The 15,115-nt window shown below is 38.4% G+C and overlaps 1 protein-coding gene across 5 annotated transcripts in view; it reads left to right on the top strand.

Moving 5' to 3' along the window:
• Positions 1-15,115, top strand: part of ARHGAP10 (Rho GTPase activating protein 10) — a 321,959-nt gene that overhangs the window by 189,727 nt on the left and 117,117 nt on the right. For 3 of the 5 annotated variants that reach the window (XR_003002000.1, XM_024736120.1, XM_024736119.1), the window contains exons 14-15: positions 7,304-7,378; positions 13,771-13,858. Coding sequence is in view for 4 of the 5 variants with exons in the window: in XM_024736120.1 (XP_024591888.1) it covers positions 7,304-7,378; positions 13,771-13,858 (163 nt within the window). In the remaining variant the exon portion in view is untranslated. The remainder of the gene's footprint in view (positions 1-7,303; positions 7,379-13,770; positions 13,859-15,115) is intronic. The other 2 variants (XM_024736121.1, XM_024736122.1) reach the window with 1 other exon arrangement.

Here is a 15,115-nt window from a genome sequence, read left to right as displayed (position 1 = left end):
AGCAAAACATTTTTTTTTTTTTTTTTTTTTTTTTTTGCGGTACGCGGGCCTCTCACTGTTGTGGCCTCTCCCATTGCGGAGCGCAGGCTCAGCGGCCATGGCTCATGGGCCCAGCCACAACGCGGCATGTGGGATCTTCCCGGACCGGGGCACGAACACGTGTCCCCTGCATCAGCAGGCGGACTCTCAACCACTGCACCACCAGGGAAGCCCTAGCATAGCATTCTTAAGATTTGTTGCTAGGTATTTCCTCACAAATTTTTCCTAATCATTTTACATATGATACTGTTTCCCTTTTATTTTCAAGAATCTTTCAAGATATATAAGATATAATTATCAAACATATTTAAAATTATTATACACACACATACATGCATGAATATTTGTATTTGTTCATTACATAGCCAACAGGGGAGTTTGTCTTTGCAGTGCCGGTGAGATGTGTAAACCTTTATTTGTACGTATGCATGTCCATGTTTGTATATGCCTCATTAATAATGACACATTGCAGACTTTTGATGTGAATGTGAACGTGAACATTAATGACCTTTCACCCCTGTTGTCAACGTGCACAAATGCAAATAAACGTTTCACTTCCTCTGCAGAGATTGCTCAAATATCTCAGTTCACACCAAGCACTTTGCTGGTTACTAGATGAGAACTGAATGAATGTTAGTTTATAGACCCGTGGAATCTGATAATTTATTCTGTAGAATCACACACCTGGAAAGCTTTTTGCAATAATCTTGTGCCTGTTACCATCAAAAGTGTTGATGTTCCAGTTTGAGCCTTACTTTTTTATACTGTTATATCTATATTTTTTCTTTTTAAAACATTTTTTAAAAATTTCATATTGGAGTATAGTTGATTTACAATGTTGTATTATTTTTTGTAGTTATAAATAATCCTTTTTGTCTTTTCATTTTCTTTCCACATCTCTTTACTAACCAATCATCAACTTATCAATTACTGATTCAGTTTATTTATTAGCTTATTCAGTTTCTTTGTTAAATGTATACCATGGGCTCTCAGGCACAGAATCTGCTCCTGAAGCCAAAAATGTTCTTTCCTAAACAAAAGACTTTCTGGCTGGGTTAGTCCCAAGTTGTTCTCTGTTTTCATTTTTAATTCTCTTTTTAATTTTACCCTGTGTGTTCACTTTATTGTAACTCAGTGCCTAAAATATAGTAAGTCCTCAGTACTTTTTATGAAATTAACAGGAAACTAAGTGTGATATAATTTCTAGCCTGTTATCTTCTCACTTCTTTCCAACTTCTCCTTCCTTCCATTTGATATTCTTCTTCTCCCTGTTTGCCTTTCCTGTGTGCGAGTTTTAATTACCTGTCTTCTCTCTTCTGCTTCCTTAACTCCAAATGGCACTGTGTTTTCTTCTTACTTCATTGACTTGTCAGTTGAGTCCCTCCAGCCTTTACCTCCACCTCTGTTGTTTAATGGAATTTATCAACCCTCTAAAACTTTTTTTTTTCCTTTTGCTTGTAATTTTTTTTTTTATTGTCTCAAAGTATCTTCTTTTCTCTTTTGATTCTCCAGCCCACCTACAAGGACCTCTGGTTGCCCACTGGGGTTCCTGAGTTCCAGGCAGCTGTTTTCTGGAGCTGAACGGACCCTCTGGGTCTGGTAGCATCATTTGGGTTTAGAGAAGGAAACAATGAGGCCGAGATGATGATGAAACTCATTTCTACTTCTCGCCCCTCTCCTCAAGGAAGATGTGGGCAGTGCTTAGTGACAGCACTGTGTGAGATTGGAGGAGGCAGGTGGTGGGAAGGAAGGCACGTTTGATTTCACCTTGGCCGCTTTGCCCAGGGACAGCTGTCATCAGCTGCTTGTCAGTGAACTTGAGAGCACTTACCTTGCCTTTACTACCGATCAGAACCAATCTTATAAATTAAAAGAAAAAAAAATCCTTGAGCCTATAAACACTTTGACCCAATTATAGATTTTTGTTAAAAGGTAGAAAGTATTGTGGTGTAATGATACCTGTCAGTAAGCTTTGGTGTGCCGAAAAAGTTTTAATACCTTGGATTTAAAAAAAAATATTTTATGGGAGTACGGTAGATTTATAATGCTATGTTAGTTTCAGGTGTACAGCAAAGTGATTCAGTTATAAATTTAGCCACTCTTTTTTAGATTCTTTTCCCATATAGGCCATTACAGAGTATTGAGTAGAGCTCCATGTGCTCTACAGTAGGTCCTTATTAGTTATCTATTTTATATGTAATAGTGTGTATATGTCAATCCCAATCTTCCAATTTATCCCCTTCCCCTCCACCTTACCCACTGGTAACCATAGTTTGTTTTCTACATCTGTAGCTCTGTTTCTGTTTTGTAGATAAGTTCATTTGTACCCTTTTTTTTTAGATTCCACATATAAGTGATATCATATGGTAGTTATCTTTCTCTGTTTGACTTACTTCACTCATTATGACAGTCTCTAGGTCCATCCATGTTGCTGCAAATGGCCTTATTTCATTCTTTTTTATGGCTGAGTAATATTCCATTGTACATATTACTACATCTTTATCCATTCATCTGTCAGTGGACATTGAGGTTGCTTCCGTGTCCTGACTATTGTAAGCATTGAACATTGGGGTGCATGTATCTTTTCAAATTATGGTTTTCTCCGGATATATGCCCAGGATTGGGATTGCTGGATCATATGATAGCTCTATTTTTAGATTTTTAAGGAGCCTCCATACTGTTCTCCATAGTGGCTGTACCAGTTTACATTCCCACCAACAGTGTAGGAGAGTTCCGTCTTCTCCACACCCTCTCCAGAATTTATCGTTTGTAGATTTTTTTTGATGTTGGCCATTCTGATTGGTGTGAGGTGATACCTCACTGTAGTTTTGATTTGCATCTTTCTAATAATTAGTGATGTTGAGCATCTTCTCATGTGCTTTTAGCCATCTGTATGTCTTCTTTGGAGAAATGTTTATTTAGATCTTCTGCCCATTTTTTGATTGGGTTGTTTGTTTTTCTGATATTGAGCTTCATGAGCTATTTGTATATTTTGGAGATTATTAATCCCTGTCACTTGCTTCATTTGCGAATATTTTCTCCCATTCTGAGGGTTGTCTTTTCGTTTTGTTTATTAATACCTTGGATGTTAAAGTTTTTAGTTCTTAAGTGTAATGTCTGGTTTGGGCCAAGTTCAATCTGTATCTGTAGTTCTAAAATAATTTCAAGTCAAATCAACCTAGCTATACCTATTATTCTATACTCAACTATTCTATGCAAGGCACTGTGAAAGCTATTAAAAATAAACAAACGAAAAAAGCCCAAATCAAAGTTAACCTAATATCTTTCCAGGTAATATCTCTATGTATTTGGGGAGAAAAGGAAGAACACAGGTCCACAATTCTTTTTTTTCTTTAACAATTTATTTATTTTAAATTTTTTTGGCTGCGTCGAGTCTTGGTTGTGTCACGCGGGCTCTCTTGTTGAGGCACGCAAGCTCAGTAGTTGTGGTGCGTGAGCTTAGTTAGCTGTCGCGCGGTGTGTGGGATCTTAGTTCCCTGACCAGGGATCGAACCCACATCTCCTGCACTGGAAGGTGGATTCTTTACCACTGGACCACCAGGGAAGTCCCAGAGTCCACGATTCTTAATCTGAAAATTCTGAGGTGGACGTGTTTAAGCAAAGGCAATATGGGACATATACTGTCCCATATTTAACATCTTCAGATAGGTTTGGTGTGGAAACTATTTTTAACATAGTGACATATGAATATTCATGCTGAGTGGGGAAAAATACAGACCTAAATAACCTGATGTCAGGTCAGGCATTCAGAATTTTGATTTTGGCAACTGTGAATAGCAGAATGTGGACTTGTTTTAAAATGTGATCAGGTGTTAAAAGAAAATAATTACGAGTCACATTCAGAAAAAGGGAATATCAGAGGGTGTGGAGAAAAAGGAACCCTCCTACACTGTTGGTGGGAATGTAAATTGGTACACCCACTATGGAGAACAGGATGGAGTTTCCTTAAAAAACGAAAAATAGAGCTACCATATGATCCTGCAGTCCCACTCCCAGGCATATATCTGGAAAAGACAAAGACTCTAATTCAAAAAGATGCCTGCACCCCAAGGTTCACAGCAGCACTGTTTATAGTAGCCAAGACATGGAAGCAATCTAAATGTCATTGACAGATGAATAGATAAAGAAGATGTGGTGTGTATATATATATATATACACACATATATATATACAATGGACTATTACTCAGACATAAAAAAGAATGAAATAACGCCATTTACAGCAACATGGATAGACCTAGAGATTATCATACTAATTGAAGCAAGTCAGACAAAGACAAGTATCATACAATATCACTTATATGTGGAATCTAAAATATGATACAAATGAAGTTATTTACAAAAACAGAAACAGACTCATAGACATAGAAACAAACTTAGGTTTACCAAAGGAGATAGTGGCGGTGGTGGGGGAGAGACATTAGGAGTCTGGGATTAACAGATACACACTGCTGTATATAAATTAGGTAAACAACAAGGACCTACTGTGGAGCACAGCGAACTATTGTCAATATCTTGTAATAACCTATAATGGAAAAGAATCTGAAAAAGAATAGATATAGACACATATATACTCACACAGATATGTATAGCTGAATCACTTTGCCGTACAGTTGAAACTAATACAACATTGTAAATTAACTACACTTCAATAGAAAAAGTGGTGAGAAAAGAATATATAAGTTCAAAACAGATAAAAATTTTAATAAAAGGAAATATCACTGTGGGTGGTGACAGAAAAGGTGGGATTTTTTTCTGATTTGAAGGGACTTCACCTTGCTCACTGTCGACTCTTGGGCAACTAGAATCACACCTGCCATGTGTTTGGTGAATACATATTTGGCAGATGAGTTGTTAATGAAGAGAAGGGGAAGAACTTCCCCGTCAGAGGAGACTTGTGCCTGAGGAGGGGATGAATTTGATAGTCAGCGGTCTGCTCTGATTGAAGACAAATACTCTGCAATAAGTGTGGGCAGGTGAGGTGGGACCCCTTATGGGGAGTTATGTGTCTGTGCCTTACATGCTTCTTCAGCTGAGGAATTCGGATTGGATCTGATGACTTTAACTTTTAAATGGGGATGGGAGAGACCTATAGGTAATCAAAGTGGCTTGAAAAATAGAAAGTAGAAAAAACGATGGTGTTCAGAATGGATTATGGTTGGGTGTATGTCCCTGTAGGGATGCTCAACATGCAGGCATCAAGTTCGAGGTCGTGCTGAAGAAGCAGAGATCAGTCCAGAGTGTGAAGAAATTGCAGAGATTGCGATCTGCTGCATTTGGAAAGTGACAGGAAGTCAAAGAAGATTTTCAAAATTCTAATAGTTGGTGATGAGAAACGCTGATCCCTTTGGCTGATAGAGGAAATTTGGAAGAGAAGTTGGAGAGGATATACGAATCGTATGACTTGGCGTATTGATTGGTTTATATTCTTCAAATCTGTTTATATGATGTCTTTTGTATGTCATGTGTGTGTTCATAGATGTAAAATTTGTCCCAAGTCCCTAGTCCAGAGCTTTTAAGGACAATGTAACAAGAAACAGTAAATCCTACATGACTTGAGTGTATGTATTCTATGTGCCGTTTCCAAGCTGCTTTTATAGGAGGTTTATTTAAATTTCATGTTAAAAAAGGAAAAACTGTGTTGAGTAGCATTAGTTCCCCCTTGTACCTTTCATTACGCATTAGCAGTGAACTCTCCTTCTCTCGAGTTGATGAATTTGAACTTGATCTATTATCTGATTGTAATTACCAGCACAGAGTGATGATTATTGCTGAAGTAACATTCTTATTTCATTTCTCTTTGTATGGCGGGCACTTCTCAGAGGGCACGTTTGTTTGCAGAATATGACTTGCTCTTTCGGCTTCTGGCTTTGAGGCCACTATTTTAGGTTTCTTAAATAGAGTAGTATTGACAAAAATCCTCTGGTATTTAAAATTCTCTGGACATGGTCTTCTAGCCTGTAGGAGACAGAAGGAGTGGGCTGTGGCTGGTGTTTTCTCCTCCAGCAGGCTCAAGCTCTGATTTTTGTGTTTCTTGACAGTTTCTTTTTTTCCCCAACTCCTGGCAGGGCTGACCTGCATCTTTCTCTGCTCTTGGAGTCAGTGTTTCCCATCATGAAGGTGCCTCTCTGCTACTTTGATTCTTGATCCTTCTTAATAGTCTTGTGTAGGCTGAAGGGCCAGCCTTTCCTCTTCTGGTCCTTTGAGCTCTCTAGAGACAATCGAGAGAGAAGGTATGTCTGTTTTGCTGGGGCTGCCATAATCAAGTACCACAGACTGGGTGGCTTAAGCAACAGAAGTTTATTTTTGCAGAGTTCTCGGGGCTAGAGATCTGAAACAGGGTGTCCGCAGGGCTGGTTTCTTCTGAGGGCCCCTCTCCACGGCTTGTGGATGGCCATCTTCTCCCTGTGTTTTCACACTGTCTTCCTTCGGTTTGCATCTGTGGCCTGATCTCTGCTTATAAGGATACCAGTCATATTGGATTAGGGCCCACCCTCATGACCTTGTTTTAACTTAACCCCTTCTTTTAAAGACCTTAGTTCCGGAAACAGTCACATTCTGAAGATACTGGGGGTTAGGACTTCAACATATGAATTTTGGGGGACACGATTCAGCAAATAACAGACGAATAGGACATTTCAGAAGCTTGAAACTGAGTAAGGAGAGCGAAATAAAAGGCAGCCCAGTGAAACAGCCTCTGATCCTCCTTTGGAGTCCTAGTGCTTCTTACTGGACAGTGCATGTAATGGCTCTTAAAAAAAACCCAAACAAAACAAGTTTTGCTTTACTTTTGAGTGAGTGATTTCCATGGTCTTCAAGAATCATCCACACAACGGTTTCTTCCTGTGTCCTGATCAGCACCATATTATTTTTAAAAGGCTAACAGTTTTCAAGACAAATCTCAAGAATAAGTAAACATAAGAAACATGAAAGGTGCCATGCATCTGAGCAAATTGCATTGGTATGTGTGAGTACTACTTAATCAACTTTTTTTCATAACCACTGGCTCCTTACATTTTGGCCACCTGCAACAGTGTTTCAGGAGATCAACTTCCAACCATAAGTCATGAATACCAAGCTGCTAAGGCAAGTTGGTAAACACTCACTTTTGTCAAACGTTGTTTTTATAGGCAACAGGAATGCTGCTAATGTGAGTTAGCAAGGATTCTGAGTGCCACTGTTTGTTGACAGCTTTTCAGACTTGACTGTCTTGTATTTGCTAACATTTCGTCTCTTCCAAATAGGTATAAACGACCAAGGATTGTACAGAGTTGTGGGGGTGAGTTCAAAGGTCCAGAGACTTCTCAGTATGTTGATGGGTATGCCTCTTTTCTAATCATTTTCCATGCATTGTTTGTTTATGTTCGTTGTCTTTGCAACTCAGTGTTTCATAGTAACGTAACTTGGGAATCCATTCTTTTCGTCTGCTGTCTTGGAGTCCTTTTCTCCTGAGCAGAGACGGTTGGCTCAGAGAAGTCGGTTAGTGTTTGCTCAGGTCCCCCTTACTAAGAAATGGAGGAGGAAAAGAAGGCAGCTCATGGGTGAACGTCTTCTACTGCTTGCTTCTCCCAGGGGAGTAGCAGCCAGGCCTCTGTGATTTGCATGGCTTCCAAATTGCCCGTCCAAAGTCTTGACAGTACATTTGGTTGCACAAGACCACTGGGACTCGCTCATTTTTCTGGAGCTTCCACAACTGTCACTCAACAGCAAGGGTCTGATTCTCAGGGATTCATTGGTATGCACAGTGGCTTGTTTGTAGTTTGCACCAGGCTGTTCTCCAGAACCTTGCCTGCTCCATCTGTGCTGATAACACAGTGTTCTTTGGCATCGCAGACAAGAGGAAGCCAGAAAGTGAATTCATTTCATTACCCCAGACGTTATGTGAATGACAAAGCGCTTTTACATTACACTCTGCTGTCAGCTCAGTGCCACCTGTAAGAGGCCCTGCTCCTCCGCCCCCCATGACCCCAAAGCAGGCTGCCTCCTGGGGGGTGAAGATAACTCATCAGGCTTGAGGGCCTGTGTGTCAAACCGATCTGTCATTATGACCTTGCTAAATATTAATTTATTTGATATCTCACTTTAATTAATCAATATTAACAGTGCCCTCAGGTATTCTGTCAATGCATTTAAACCCGTCTGCATCTTAAAGCATTGTCGCAAAGACTTACTTTGAGCAAGCATCAACCGAGCTGAATGAAATCAGCCGGGATGTTACGGATAGCGTTGCTTGTTTGGCTGTGTTTGAATTCAGGATTTAATAAGCAACAACTCTTTTCTGAGCTTATTAAGCACAGGAAAAATGCCTCGTCATGACTTGGAGAGCCTTATTAGAATACATTTGCTTTCACGAGTTGTTTTCATTTTCTGCCTCTCTGGTTTAACTTGGGTATGCAATTCTGGCAGTCAGATTTTCCTTTTTACCATTAGTGGGCTCCAAATGAAATAGACTCAGGTTGCCAGTGGTTCAGTAGCAGCTGGCAGGGTTTAATAGGACGACAGCATCTGCTTTTAGTTAATTTTAAAATTAGAAACACTTCTCTCATTTCCAAGATGGTGTTATGGTGATTAGAACTGGAAGACTGTTGGTATCAGAAAGGGAGATTTGGCTGAAAGGCACACTTGGCAGTGAATCGGTTATAAGGACCCGAGCTTTATTTTATTATCTTCTCATTCATGTTCAAGGGCAGCTCAAACAAGCAGGTGTCCCTGTGGTCACCCTGAGGTGTTAAGCTGTCTCCAAATTTGTTCTTAAACTTATAAAAACCATATGATCATCCGCATCCCTGGACTTGGGTGGTACTTTCCTCTGCTCATGGGAAATGTCCCAAGACAGTTTCTGAACTTGCAAGGTGCTTAAAATATCTAAACCCTCAAAAATTCATGACCTGGAAAACTGTTTTCACTTTCCGTGAGGCTCAGCGTAGAGAAGTCCAGGACACAAGCATGACACAACCTCATTTAAGCTGCTGGCAAAAATTCTTTTTGCTGTGTTTTCAGTAATATCATTCTGCAGTCAGAGGAAATTAGAGAATTGACACAAGAGAAAGATACTGACTTACTGTTTTCTTATTAAGTAATGCATTTAAGGGAACGGCACAGGATAAATTAATTTCACTTCATCTCTGAATAATTCCTAGTATGAATTTGAGATGGTCAGTCACAAACTTTGGATTTTTATTAGCATTAATATCATTTTCTTGTTACTTTATGTTACCAACTCAAACTTCAGCTCTTAACGAAAGAGGTTTATTCACTATTTCCTAATGAATTTAAGATTACCTTAAGATGTTTCTTTCCTTTCTTCCTGATTCAGCAAGTGTTCAAATTGAACTAACTTATACCTCTTCCAAAAAAAGAATTTGAGTTTCTGAAGAGTTGTGTACACACTGTCCTGTAGATATTCATTTTCTACATTTCCCAACCTCTCTACATTGTTTCAAAGTTATATATGTTTAAGAGAAGAAAATTGGGTGAGTCTGCCAGACTTTTAATTTTGCTCTTTTGTACCAATCTATTTTTTTCCCTCCAGTAGACAATTAATTCTGATAATTTTGCCCATTTGTGGTACTAGGAGTTATTTTTAAAAAATTATTTATTTACTTTTAAAAACCAAAATTTTTTATTTTGAAATAATCTCTAGCCTGCAGAAAAATTGCAAGTAAATAGTACAATAGACTCCCATAATACCCCTTCCCCAGATTTACCAAGTTTTAACATTTTTAGGCAGTTATTTTTTAAAATTTCGATTCCTCCAGGTAACGTTTATTTCAAATTTGAATTTTTTCAAAGTACTTTTTGTTTGGAATGCGTTTTTCTTTGCAGAAATGAAAAGTAACCTAACTTTTTAAAAATCTGAGATAAAGTTCCAAGTCGTTTTATATTTTTTGACAGGAACTTCTGTTCACTTTGGTTCTCTTTAGTTCTTGAGAGCTAATCATTTACTTTGCTATTATTTTTCCTTTATTGCCATTTTTACATAAAATAAAATGGCAGATATTTTCAGCATTCTTTAAATACTCCTGTGTAAAAGTTTGTGGTGATTTCTAAAAGAAGGATGCATGCTTAATATCTTGCATGTTTTCTTCACTTGTGTCTCTACTGGGTGTGTTTTCATGACCTTCATGTTTAAAATTACAATAGAGAAAAATATTTCTCTCTGTTCTTCTTCTCCTTCCCCTTCCTGTTCTTCTTCTTCCCCTCCCCCATTCCTTTTTCTCGCTCCCCTTTCCTCCCCTGCCCCTTCCTTCTCTCCTCTCCACCACACATGCAGTACTAATGGCAGCTGACCACCATTTGTACTCCTCCAGGTCAGGTAAAGGAGGGGGCAGCTGCCCTCCTCCCCTGGTGATAAGAGTTGTTTGCCTTCTTGGTCAGCTTTCATCCCTGGGGGCAGAAAGTAGCGGTCTGCTGGATTTTCCAACAGCCTCCTAGCTTTCCCTTGGACCAAGTTTCTTAAGGTTCCACAAGAACATGCCCCAGTGAGCAATTACATTCCTTCCCTTTACAGGTGTTTTTCTTTTCCTTCTTTTTTTTTTTTTGCTCTAACAGAGGGCACACATAGTCTGGTAGAATTTTTTTTTTTTTTTTTTTTTTTATTAGAAACTTGAAGCAATTGGGGAAGGCAGGGAGAAATAGCAGATGAGGTGTCTTTGGGTGAGTCACGGTGTTTTAGTAAGTGGGGTGAAAATGTAACAGATGAATTATCGCAATTGGTAGGTTGGAACTCTGCTGAGTTAGAATTGTCCTGTGTTCTTCCTTCTTCTCCTTCTTTGGAATGAAAGCATCAGAGCAGGGAAGGGAAGGTGCTGGGAAAATGTGGTGGTAGCTTGTGTGTGCTGGTGAATTTTCTGTTTGTTTCTAAATTTAATTTGTAAAAACAGCTGGATGATTTTATTTATTTTAAGACAGAGAACCATAGAAAGCCAGAAATCAGACTAATTTAGGGGAGTTTTACTATAAACATATTACCATGTTTACTTTGTTTGTAGGACTTTTCACAAAGATTGAGGGAAAAAGTAAACTAATGTAGCTGAAAAAGATTCTGATTTTGGATTATAAAGAATATTCTCCAAACTCATTCAATCACTGGGCATCTTCAAGTACTTTAGACTGGGACCCAAGTCAGTGTCGAGTAGGGTGCCAGCACGTTGGGCTGGGCTGAAAGTTTCCGGTTTCAAAAAAATGACCACTGGTTATAGAATTATGAAGCATTTACCGAAATAAAAAGTCAACTATTTGTATCTCTGTTCATTAGTTTAGGTTTTAAACTAATCCACGAGGTGTAGTGTTCCTTGGCCAGAAAGGAAACAGAATTTCTACCTTATTTATGGTAGAACATATATTCTGATTGAACACTCTAAATGCATTTTTAAGTTTGAATCCCAAATAAGTTATTAACAAATTTACCTAGTCCCAGTGCATCCACGGATTGTTAAGAGCTGCTAGGGATGATTGAGTTATTTGAAAACAGTGAAAATTTAATAGAGGATTAATACAATAGACATTACGTAGTCATTGGCTTCTCATGTGACAGCTCCTTTTTATTCCATGAATTCAAAGGATGGCTTAGTTTTTCATATAAAGACTATGGTTCTCAAAATATAGAATGATCATTTGGTCAAAAGCTGAAAATAAAAGATTTCCTTTAGAAGCCTCCTGGATTTTAAAATGGTGATTTGCTGGTAGCAAGTTGATTGAAAATGTTATCTGACTTGTATGAGATTTAAATAATTGACTTAATGACAGAGAGAATATTCAGTTACTGCAGTAATTGGTTGGCAAAGCCTTTAGAACAGAATTATTTAGTCCTAGTTATAAAGGATTGCACCTTTAATCAGGGTGCTTAATTTGATTTCTTGAATGTATCTGTGGCTTGTCTGACAAACTCAGTAACAAATGAGTTCTGAATTGTAGGAACCGATCAAAATGTAATCAGTGTCAATAGCCATTGTTGTAGTTTATTGCATATTGCTGTCAGCCGCTGTAATCAAGAGCTGTTGAAGTGCTTTGAAAAGTTTCCAGACTTTTGAGTAATCGACTTCATGTATCTGATGTTATGGCTGTGAAATAACCATCACTTCCTGTTTTACTTTATTTTCAAAAAGTTTGAGAAATAACATTGCACTGTCACCCATCCTTTCCCATGCCAAAGCCTCAAACTTTTTAAGTGGCATGCATGACTTAACATGGTGGTCCCATTTGGACAGGATTTTCTTTTTGAACTTTAGTTTGAAAAGGGTATACTAACAAGTTTCCTTCTGTATATAGACAAATACAGTGTAAGGGAGGAAAAAATACCTGAAACGACTAGTTTTCTGGGGGGGGTCTTAGTTGAAACAGCATTCTGGAGTGAGGGAGAAGTAAGTGTTTTCCACAAATCTCTTATTTTCTCCTTTGTGTGATTGGAGCGTAGAAACTCACTCCAGTTTCTGTTGATTGTTTGATGTCTTTCATCCTAAGCCATTTACTGCTCCCTCCCATGGGTAGGTACCACCACTGAACGCTTATACTTTTGGTGACTCAGCTGTGGTAATTACCCACTCATCAGATGATTTATGGAAATCTGCATACATTCCTGATTTGCTTTGATGCTCTCAGTAGTTCCGCGAGAGCGTGTACGTTATCTCCGTCGTGCACATGAAGAGCTGAAGTTCAGAGAGGTTTGGAGCTGACTTGTTGGGGTGGTGAGGCTGGTCAGGGCTGAGGCGGGATTGAAGCCCAGGTGTGTGTCCCTTGCTGCACTCTCCTCCCTGCTGCCAGGTCACAGCTAAGTGCAGTAGCCCAGCCTCACAAGCCACCACACTCGGAATGCTTGCCTTTCCCACTATCCTTTCCTTTTATTTCAACCAGGGTTGACTTTTTCCTTTGCAGAATTAATTGCGCTGCCCTCCTTCTCCTTCAACTCTTCTACTTCTTCTTTTTTTTAGTGCCTGTTTTACATCTTCTTTAGAGTTTACTAGATATTTGAAAGGGCATTTGTAAGAAATGCATCATTAACGTACTTTTAGGACAAAGAAAACTAATTTAGAATGAATGTCAGACATGTTACATAGAGGCTTCTAGTAAATATTTCTTGGATGAGTGTATCGATTGTAACATTAATGTGAAAGGTTACCCATGAAAGACTTTTTAAGTTTATGTGTCATTTCTGTTTTGGTTGATCATGTATTAGTCTTCAGAAAGATAATATGATGAGTATAAACCTTAGAAATGTGGGACCAGACTTACCATCCCTTTCCCCCACTGACTTCTTGTTCTTCTAATAGGAATTTTGCCATTAAGGGTACTGCCTGTTGCCCCTGTCATAACACAGTATGATAGCAATCATGCCACCTGAAACAAGTTCAAACATACAGACACTGCAAAATGCCACATGCTGTAAGCCATGGCTACTGAGTAGTACCTTATAATAAGAGTAGTAGTAGTAATAATAATAGCTGTACATGCTTTGCAGTTGAATATTTAAATGCTCTGTCCAGTTTTCCCCTACTCCCAGCCCAACCCTTATCCTTTTACTTTGATCTTCACTACAGATTTTCTGAAGTGCGAGAAATGTCTGATAAAAGAGTATGGCTCATAATATGATAAGAAATTATATGTAATGTTTTTATAGGAAACCACAGAATTCAATATTTGTGGTTTGGCTGTTTAAAGATGAGCCATTTGGTCAAGGTTTGAATTATTTTTTTCTTCCTTGCTTGCTCACCAGATGTGAAAACCTGCAATGAGGTGGACCTGGAGAATTCTATAGATTGGGAAGTGAAGACAATAACGAGTGCCCTGAAACAGTATTTGAGGTGAGCTCCTCTCGGTAGCGGGGCGGGGGAAGAGCGGACTGTTTGGATGTTTAACACACAGCAAATGCAGACTCCGAACATGCATCTCAAAAGTCAAACCTTATGAGAAAGGAGAACATTTATGACGTATCTAGTGATGTCCCAGGAAGTGTGGGACATAGTCAGTGAACATCAGTTGATAGATAAATTGCAACAGAACAGACCTGGAATAGACTTGGGTTTTGAAATAGAGTCTATTGTGGATGTGAGTTTTTGGAATTAAATGCTCTGAAACAGGAAGAAGGCTGTTCATTACATTCATTGAATCTTTTCTTTATGTTGTGGGCTAAAATGAAGACGTTTTCGTTTAAGTGTAAACCATGTGAACTTAAAGGATTATAATGATGGCATGCATATACAGAGCGATTTGAAAAGAAGTTCACTTGATGAGGTTTTTTATTTTTTTTTTTAAGATAAACTTTGAGTTTTACATTTACTATAGAAAGTATCTAGGATTTGAGTTTGAAAAGCTTCAGCATTTCTTTGAGCATTCACCTTTCTTGAGAAAAGAAAGGAAATGAATGATCACAAACCTTGAGGATAGATGAAGGACAAGTACACGGAGTAAGGGAATGGAAAACAGTCACGACTGTAATTCTTAGGCTGTGGGTCCACTGGGGACTTTGCTTTTTGCCTGGCATACAAATGGCACTGCTCCCCCATCATCAGTTCTTTTTAACCAATCCACAGGATTGATTTTCAGGTAAACACTATTTGGGTTCCAACAAGCACATTAGAATCAACTTATATTACATATTTTGTGTTTTAAAAAATTTGTATATTTTAAAAATTTCAAATTTATACAAGCAGAGAGATGCGTATAATGACTCCTCATGGCCCCATTATCCTGCTCTTCAGTTTTCAATATTCGACACTTCTTGTTTCATTAGTCTCTCTACTGCCACTTTTCGGAATAATACTTTAAAGATTTTCTAAAACGTATTGCTGCACTCAAAAATACTTGAGTGCATATCTCAAAAAAGGTAAGGACTTAAAAAAAGGACGTTATAGAAAACACAAAGAGAATATAATTATCATACCTAACAAAATGCGTATGATACAGTACTCAATCTGTGTTCCATTTTTACAGATTTTTTTTTCAAAAACGTATTTTAATGTTTGTTTTAATTCCTTCAGGATTTCAATAGTGTCAGCACATTTCATTTGGTTGGTATGTTTTAAGTCATTTTTCATTTGTGCTTTCCCCTCCCTCTATCC

Source organism: Neophocaena asiaeorientalis, unplaced genomic scaffold (genome assembly GCF_003031525.2).
Source record: "Neophocaena asiaeorientalis asiaeorientalis breed wild unplaced genomic scaffold, Neophocaena_asiaeorientalis_V1.1 scaffold7, whole genome shotgun sequence".
In the NCBI taxonomy this organism is placed as follows: Eukaryota; Metazoa; Chordata; class Mammalia; order Artiodactyla; family Phocoenidae; genus Neophocaena; species Neophocaena asiaeorientalis.
Note: the sequence above shows the minus strand (reverse complement) of the source record. Positions and strands in the feature narration are given on the sequence as shown.